The sequence below is a fragment of the Protomyctophum parallelum genome, assembly GCF_964188405.1.
Source record: "Protomyctophum parallelum genome assembly, chromosome: 10".
NCBI lineage: Eukaryota > Metazoa > Chordata > Actinopteri > Myctophiformes > Myctophidae > Protomyctophum > Protomyctophum parallelum.
The window spans coordinates 34,068,853-34,078,521 of NC_139704.1; the positions used below are offsets into that span (position 1 = coordinate 34,068,853).

At 51.1% G+C, this 9,669-nt stretch overlaps 1 protein-coding gene across 1 annotated transcript; it reads right to left on the minus strand.

Annotated features, from left to right (window-relative positions):
- Positions 1-8,381: 8,381 nt before the first annotated feature.
- On the minus strand, positions 8,382-8,606 carry uqcc5 (ubiquinol-cytochrome c reductase complex assembly factor 5; the record flags this gene model as incomplete). Its single annotated transcript, XM_083775011.1, has 1 exon — positions 8,382-8,606. The coding sequence occupies one exon, from the start codon at positions 8,604-8,606 to the stop codon at positions 8,382-8,384; it is 225 nt and encodes a 74-aa protein (XP_083631137.1).
- Between the last annotated feature and the right edge of the window lie 1,063 nt (positions 8,607-9,669).

Sequence of the window (9,669 nt, forward strand, 5' to 3'; positions counted from 1 at the left end):
AGGCACGAGTCTCACTCGACGTGGTTCCCCAACGACCCTCGACTACCGACTGCTTCCCTCAACATTACAGGTATGTACAATGTAAAGCTAGGTTTGTTTAGCTGTTTAGCTAACCTTTTCGAGGTCGGGAGTAGCAACCTCGTTGGATGGCCGATGCCACCCTAGCATGCTTAGCATTCCAGATAGGCTGCTTTCAAGGTGCCACACCAACTCGTCTATGACATAGCCATAGCATCGGAGCTACTTCGGCTATTGTTTCACGCTGCTCTCATACGGTCACTGAATGCCTCACGTTGCTGTCCAACAGCCAACATGACGGCTGCCAGGATTACGACCGGCACAGCGTCTCCGGAGGGGCCAATCGGACCCTGCAACTCCGTCTCCAGGAGGAGCGTGCTCAGACGCTCTCCCATGCCTTGGGCCCCGTCCAGGGTGTAGCAGCCCCGGGCTGCACACCGGGACCGCTCCCCAAAAAAAGGCAAAAGCTCTTGACACAGATCTCCACCATGGGTGGGTCTGTGGCCAGGCTGCACAGTATGTACACGACAAAGAAAATCACTGTCGGGGGACCACTGCTTCCCCTGTCCCAAGTTTTTCAGAGCACATTACACGGCTAGCTGGAAGGAGCCCATGACTCTCCCGGCTACTCCGCGACGCTCTCGTGTCCCTCCCCCCGTAGTAACGTCTGGGAGGCATCTCAATGTTTCAGCGTTACTCCAGGGCTCCCAGAGCTCCCTTCTTCAGGAGATGGGCGACGCCCCTACTCCTGAACAGTTGGCTAGAGTTCGTCACCTACATGAGAAAATTGTGACCTTCACGTACTGACTCACCGACCTGACTGGCCTTATGGCCACCTCAGAGCATGCTAGGTGGCTGGAAGCCTCACCTGGTCTGGATCCCGTTGCCCAGAGAGAGCTTTCCGAGGGTGCTATCATCCCCGGAGGCCTCTTCAGAGGCGCACTCGAGAGGATGACCCTCAACGTGGAGGTGCAGCGTCCAGGCTGCGAGGCCCTGACCAGCAGCCGAAGTGACACACACCCTACCCTCCCCCCATGCGCCGGGCCCAGCACCGGACGTAGCAGTCTCGGACTGCACGTCCGGTCCGCCCGCAATGCGCTTCTGGACCATGGCACAGGTGGGCGTCCTGGACGTCCCTGTAGCCAGGTCCCTCGATATTGTTTGCACAAGTACAGCACTCTGGTTTTTTCTGTAGTACAGGCTATGCCACAATACAAAAAGACAACAAAACAATATCCACGGAGGGGGGGACATGAACCCACTGCCACGGGGGCCCCATGGGCCCCCCCGACGCAGTGGGGCAGGGCATAAGGTCAGTGGCGTACCAAAACGCCACTGGGGAGACCGGTCATGCCCAATTTTTCTCCGATATGCCAGGGAACACTGCCCCCAGACGGGGCGCGCCTCCCATGGCCGGAGAGAACCCACTAGCCAAGAACCTGGCACGGTGGGAGCGGTGTGGAGCATCCACGTGGATCCTCAACACCATAGCGAAGGGCTACAGACTCCGGCGTTTTCAGAGGTCATCTTCACCAACGCCAGGGGTCAGGAGGGTCTGGTTCTCCAACAGGAGATCGCCTCCTTGCTGGAGAAGGGTGCCGTCAGAGAGGTACCCTTGGCCCAGCGTCGCAGCGGGTTCTACTCCCGCTACTTTCTGGTCAAGAAAAAGGGGGGGGGGGCTACGTCCCATCCTGGACCTGCGGATACTCAACAGGCACCTCAAATCTTTTCAGTTCAAGATGCTGACGGCCATGTCTCTGGTGCGCTCCATACGCCCAGGCGACTGGTTCACATCCATAGATCTAAAAGACGCCTGCTGACGGCCAAGTCTCTAGTACGTACCATACGCCCAGGCGACTGGTTCACGTCCATAGACTTAAAAGACGCATACTTCCACATCCCCATCTACCCACCTCACAGGAAGTTCCTGCGGTTCGGGTTCCAGGAGAAAGTGTACGAGTACACGGTCCTCCCCTTCGGGATGTCCCTGAGCCCCAGGGTGTTTGTGCGCTGCACAGAAACCGCCCTCGCTCCCCTGCGTCAACAGGGGATTCGGGTGGCGAGCTATATCGACGACTGGCTCCTGATGGCCAGCTCGAGAGAAGAGGTAACGAGGGCCACAACCAGAGTGTTGACCCACGTGTCCTCCCTAGGGTTCGTTGTGAACTACACCAAGAGCATGCTGGTGCCCACGCAGTCAACAGACTTCATAGGCATCAGGCTGGATTCAGTTGCGTATACGGCGAGGCTGTCGGTAGACAGGCTCAACGACCTACTGAAGTGTGTGTCACTGTTCACACCGGGACGCACTCTCCAGTTGCGCACATGCCTACGCATGGCAGGCATTATGGCTTCGGCCATCTCATTGGTACGTCTGGGGAGACTGCACATGAGACCCTTCCAGCGATGGCTCGGGTCCCTGCACATTCCCACCAGGTGTGTGAGCCGCCGTGTGACAGTATCTCCGGCTTGCACACTGGCGCTGAGGTGGTGGTCAGACAGACACAGACTGATGGAAGGGGTGCCCTTGGGTCTTCCCCTATCCAGGAAGGTCGTCACCACGGACGCCAGCCTCTCGGGATCGGGTGCCACACACGAGGGCAGGTCAGCCAGGGGTCTGTGGGACACATACCTGAGAAGGACCGCCCACATCAATTACTTGGAATTGATGGCGGTCTTCCTCGCTCTGAGGGAGTTCGAACCATTTCTTCAGGGACACCACGTCCTGGTCCGTACGGACAACACAACGACGATGTCCTACATCAACAGACAGGGGGGTCTCACCTCCAGACGTCTGTGCACACTGGCACACAGGCTGCTGGTGTGGTGCGACAGTCGTCTCCTCTCCCTCACAGCATGTCATGTACCGGGCCTGCTGAACTCAGCGGCGGACCTCCTCTCGAGGGGTCCACTCCACTACGGCAACTGGTCTCTCCACCCTCAGGTGGCGAACCAGATATGGCACAACTTCGGGTTTCCGGAGGCGGATCTGTTCGCCACAAGAGAAGACGCGAAACGTCCCCTCTTCTTCTCGCTGAGGGGCGAACCACCGCTGGGCCTGGATGCACTGGCGCACCAGTGGCCACAGGGTCTGCTCTATGCGTTTCCGCCACTGGAGCTAATCCCGCATGTGTTGGCCAGAGTGAGATTGGAAGACGTCCAACTACTGCTGGTGGCTCCGGCCTGGGGATCATGGAGGCAGGACGTTGTCCCCCTCCTCTACCGCGAACCGTGGCAACTCCCCCTGAGGCGGGACTTGCTCACGCAGGCCGGCGGAGAGATATTCCACCCGCGCCCCCAGGACCTGGACCTATGGGTCTGGCCCATGAGGGGGCCCCTCTTGGAATAGCCGGCTTGCCACAGAACGTCATCGAGACCATTCTGAGTGCTAGGGCCGCGTCTACCAGACGGCGTTACAATACAGCATGGCAGCTGTTTGTGCGCTGGTGTTTGAATAGGCCAGAGAGGATCCTCCCGTTCCAAGCTCCGGTGGCTCTCATCTTGTCCTATCTACAGGAGTTCCTGGACAGAGGTCTAGGTTTGTCCTCGGTGAAGGTCAACCTGGCGGCTATTTCCGCCTACCACTTGGGCATAAACAACGGTCAGGTGAGCGAGCTCCCATTGGTCCGACAGTTCATGAAGGGTGTCATGCATCTCAGGCCAGTTACTAGGTCCCTGGTCCCAGCCTGGGATCTGACGGTTGTACTGGATGCGCTCACAAAGGAACCCTTTGAGCCGTTGGACACGGTGGACCTGAAGTTCCTCTCTCTAAAGACCGTTTTGCTGGTCGCATTGACGACAGCTAAGAGGTCGAGCGACATTCACGCGCTCTCGGTTAACGTGAGCTGCATGAGATTCAGTGGCGATGACACTAGGGTTACGGTCAGGCCGAGCCTGTCGTTCCTGCCGAAGAATTTTCCTTCTGGCTGTGAGCCAGTGGAATTGGTGGCTTTCCATCCACCGCCCTTTGCCTCGGAGGAGGATGGGCGGTTACATCGCCTGTGTCCAGTCAGGGCACTGAAACTGTACAAGGCCAGGACAGCCCCCTTCAGGAAGGGGGATCAGCTTTTCGTTGCTTGGGCCCCTCAGGCACAGCGGAAGGGGAAACCCGTCACGAAAGTACGGCTCTCACAATGGATTGTGGAGGCCATACAACTGGCTTACGCTACCGGTGGAGTGGATCTCCCCGAGGGACTGCGTGCTCACTCCACAAGGGGCATGTCAGCATCCTGGGCCTTAGCGAAGGGCGTTCCTATACAGGATGTGTGTGCGGCGGCGAGTTGGTCGACTCCGTCGACTTTCGCCACATACTACAATCTTGATGTGGCTCCCGTGAACCTGGCCCATGCAGTCCTGGGAGCTGCCGCACATTAGTCAGGTAAGACATGAACTCTGCAGACTGCGAGGAGCACATAAGGCAGCATAGCTGTCGGCTCCTCTTGGGGATCCTTTGACCACCAGGCAGAGCCTGGTGGGGGTTCCTGGGATCCCGCCCTCTTGGAGGGGTTGCGTCTGTGGGGTTGGGGAAACTTCCTGGATGGCAGCGGACAGTGGTACTGTTGGCTTCCCAGGATTTTTTGTCCCCTCACCTCTCTATCAGTGTTTTTTAGGTTTTTACCTGTTAGAGGGACTCTGGGCCACCGGGTATATGACCCGGCTAGCCTTCTCAGTCTCCCTTGCGGGAGGGACGTACATTCACCTGATGGTGACGTCTCTCTGGGAAAAGGGGGACCGTGGAGCGGTCCTGTCAGCCGGGGTGATCATACGGGAGTTTTATGATGACCCATATGACTCTCTTCGAGAGAGGCACTTAAGACAACTTCGGGTTACTTCAGTAACCTCAGTTGTATAAGTGACTCGAAGAAGAGAGTCATCGAACTGCCCGTCTGCTTTGGCAGGCGGCAGAAAAATGGTTGATAGGAATGACTCGGCGTTCACGCCCACCGGTTTTATACCTGCGGGTTGGGACCGGGGGCGCCGCCCTGAGTGACAGCTCCACGAACCAATAAATTAGCTCGTGAGTTTATGTTTTGTTCTGTGCTCCAGCGCCACCAAGTGTCTCGGACCCATATGACTCTCTTCTTCGAGTCACTTATACAACTGAGGTTACTGAAGTAACCCGAAGTTACAATGCACAATACAGTCACAAAACAATACATCCAAACACAACATTATAATAAATCAGGGTAAATTACAAAGGAACTTTATACAGAGTAAAGTAAATCAATTGAAGCAGGAGCAAGTTGAGCAACCACGGTGAAAAATATTCTGGGTCATTCCTGGAGCTGGAGCAGCTCGACCTCGAGGCCTCCGAAGTGGGTGGCAGTGATTATGCCTTGTGATTCTTATCTATCGTCACCTCCCCTGTTCAGCTCACAAGATGACTCACTCTCACCCTATATCTCTCTCTCGCTCTCTCTCTCTCTACTGTGTAATTGGAAAGATATTCACCTTTAATTGGTGTTATGGCTTCCCCCTATGATGGAACGTTAATGAGACCGATTTTTCATCCCCTCATTAGCATTTGATGTCACCTTCCCCCACGCTTGGTAGAGGGAGGCATAGGTGACAGTCTGAGCGCTATGACAAACACATGCCGGAATCATCCCAGCAGAGCGAGATAATGGGGGGGGGGGTAGAGAAAGAGTAGGGTGAGCGTGATGGAGGGAAAGCGAAAGAAAGAATGAAAGAAAGAGGGAACAAGTAGAGTAGTGTAGCGATATCACACACTCAGTCAAGCTCTGTGTGGGCACTTCATTGTCTTTAAAGGACCACTTTGCCACTATTAAACCTTATCTGTGTGTTTTTTATCATTAGCATATATGCTAAAATACCCCGGTGCTCCAGCCTCCACCTGTGTGCATGGCCATTTTGAATGTGTATGTCATGTGTGTGTTCATATTCTTCCTCTTGACTGTCATCTTGTCTGTCACAGAGGACTACTCCGGGGAGCCAGACAACATGCTGCCGGCCGTGCCGGGTAGAGAATTATGATTTGTGAATTTCTCAGGCCAGTCAAAGAAGCCGCTAATAACTCTGCCAAGTGTCCCAGCAGTCTCCTAGTCAGAGAGTATTTTAAGATGTTCAACTCCACATCCATCACCGTGGAGACAGATTTGGATATCACATAAATGTCCCCTCTGTCCCTGGCTTTCTGCCCTCACACAAAAACACACTCACTCGTAAACACACACACACACACACACACACACACACACACACACACACGTCCACGCAAGCATGGATCGATGATTTTATTGGCAAAGGTGTGTTCATGCATTTTGACAGGAAAAGCTGCACACACATGCACGCACACACACACACACACACACAGTCGCGCACAAGCACACGCACACACACACACACACACACACACACACACACACACACACACACTCCCTGCAGAAACACTATAGCCAATCAATTACTGTGACACAGGGAGAGCTACACTCGGAGAGAAAACTATAGGTAAAACTATATACACACCATCTTAATCACCCATAGCCTACTGTACAGTCAACGGGCAAACATTCTCACTCATGCTCAAAGGGTCTCTTTTACGGGGGAAATAAATATGCGTTGATTGAATAATCACAAACGCAGCTGCAGGGACAAAGTAACAGATGAACCGAGAGGTAATTAATTTACCTCGCTCTGCCCTCTCTATCCCCTCCTAAGGTAAGCCCTCCTCTCTGGTTTCATTACTTTCAGACAGCCAAATTCTCTCATTCCGCCACCTCCTCTGCCCCTAGGCCCCTTCCTTCCAACAGCTCAAATCAGAGCTCATAACCGCCTTAATTGAATCCGTCATCGCCTTAATTGCTTTAATTAATCGCCTTCCCTGTGTTGGGGCCTTTGAGGGGATTCGTAATAGGTGCCAACATTGGCAGGCCTGTTGAAAGTGCCAGGGAGCCAGAGAGTAAATAGTCTGCGTCATGATGACAGCATGGAGGGATAAACTCAAGAGTCGAGGAGCAGGTGTTGGTAGAGGGGCCTCTCACTGATGGTGTTTGATGTCACCGCATTGATTGGAGCGAAGGAAAATGACTACAGCCTAGACTAGAAAATGATTAACATGTTAATCTCCTTAGACATGCAGATTCCCGTGTCTTCGAGAAGCAGCGAAGTAACCAACCAATAATAGTCATAAGATCCTGGTATTAACAGGCTTTTTCTTCACAATCTTCACTTCAGGTTATATTTGTTATTTTATAGTGGGCCAAATGGATTAGGAGTTACATCTAGTTATAGGGCAGAAGTAATTACCCGATACATCAAAGGGGTCATACTATAATATTGCTCCAAAAGTACGGATTGTAGGCACACCAAAGCAATCTGCAATTTATTTATTTTTCTGCAGAAGAACGAACACAAGAAAGACACAGAAAGAAAATAAAGAAAAACAAATACACATGGAAAATTGATGTTTCGGTGGGCGTTATATCACAAGGATTGTTTGAAAGTATTTTTAAGTGACACATATCTGCACAAAGCGATCAAGCGTAAGGCTTAATGTTTCGCAGTTTCACTGTAAACTAGTTAGTATACGCTCGTGTTGATACAAGCGTACAGTATGCTACTGGCAGGATTAACCAGGTCAATCCACTTTGATCGACACATACAGTAATTAGGCAGTGACAGTGATGCTGTGTCTGTCATGGCTGTCTGTCAACTGTAGGCTTTGAGAAGCTGGTTGATCAGGGACATGTTCCTTCACTTCTCTGACAGGGTAAAGGGAAGGGAAGGGGTTTCCCTTTCATTCATTCGATCGATAACCACCCTCTCAGCTCTGTCCAGGTTCTTCCTTCTGGGAAGCTGTGCTAATGGGGTGAAACCATTTGGCTTGGTCTCAAACCTGCGTGCAAGGATCTTGAAGAGCGTTGGCACAAGATCCTTATATATGAAACAGTCTCCCCCCCATCTGAATAATGAATGAACTCATTAAGGGCTCCATCAATGTTCATTAACTCCTTTAACAGTTTTGTTTTCATTGGTAGTAGGAATGTTTTTGCATGGTTGTACGCTTTCTGTTATCTTTGTGTCAAACATGACAAACATACCTGACGAAGACCCATGAGGGGTCGAAACGTTGTCATCCTTATACTCTAAATAAACTAGCTACAAACAGTGTGCGGACAACTTCTCCTTTCTCATGTACGTGTCTTTTTGTTCAGCACCTGAACGTCTTTTGTAGTATACTTTTTGCGTATACTTTCCTCTGGATTCCGTTCAAACATGACAAACGTCTTTTAGCCCGTCAGGGTGGCTTGTTAAGTCCATTAACTGCAGCCTGAGGGAAACAGGTGATTGACCAACGATACGTCCACACATATCACATCTCTGTGTGGGTCTTCACTATAGGCTTATGATGAGCTACCATCTGCAATCCTCCGCTCAGACTCCCGTTCGGACTGCTTCCTTCGGTAGACGTCATAAAATGTCTCACGTCCTATCCTGACGTTGATCATGATCCACTCCATCACTCCACCGATGCAGAAGAAAACAGGCAGGAATCTGTAGGGTCCAAAACGCTGTCTACCAGGAACCAGGCTCAGGAAATACTTTACAATGCCTTTCTTCTCGGTCATTATTCAACTTTCAATAAATCTACTGAATATGTTCATTGGAGGATGTCAAACAGTACACACTACATATTACGATCATGTCGAGTGCACTTGTGCTATATAGTCCTTTACCAAACATGACAAGATCCTTTTCCGTGTACTGCTTCTTACGTTTTGCTTCCAAAAACAGCTTCAGTATTTAAATCCAAACCATGCACGTTTGACCTTTTGCGTGACAACTGATTATTCGTTTTTTTTTTTTTTTTAACAAACCCCATATGATTATTTTGCTGCATATATTCATGATAATGTATGTGGACCTCTGACATCCCTCTGACTCAGCCATACAGTATAAGGAGTTCACAATGCAGCTATACGCCCATACATGGTCATGTGCATATTATGGGACCAAGTGACTTAAAACTGGGTGCAAGCATCGGCAAGGACTCGAGGGAGTGTTGAGTTGTTCGGATGTCCAGTTGTCCAGAACCGCCAAACATAGTCATTCCAATATATGGCCATGACCATGACATAAACTGATGACATCAGGGATCTCCATATGTGGGCATAAAACGGACAATAGAGCACCGAAGTCTGACGTCAATATCGGTAGAGGGCGCTAAGTCCACAAGACAGTTAACCCATTTTGGGCGGGAACCCCTTTTAGTGTTAGCATTACGTCATGCTTTAGCTATTGAAAAATAGCAGATCTACAAGCTCATAGCGCGCCACTCGGTGGCGCGCTATGAGCTTGTAGATCTGCTATTTTTGAAAAATCAAAGAACGACTGACATAGAAACATAGTTTTTTCAGAAAACTGACATTTTCAAACTGTCATTTTTAGAATCTGATCTCAGGTCAGAATGGGTTAAACACATAGATAGACAATGTATTAAGACAGTTTCTCTCCAGCCTGCATCATTCACAATACAGGATATATTGGCTTCCTGACTGACTGACAGAATCCTGTAGCACTCACTGGAGTGTAATTAGTATTACCCCTTGTGGTGCAGTGGAGCTATGTGTTACAGCTGTGGCCATGTGGCAGTCAAGAAACACAGAGACTATTTTAGTAGAAACTGCAGAC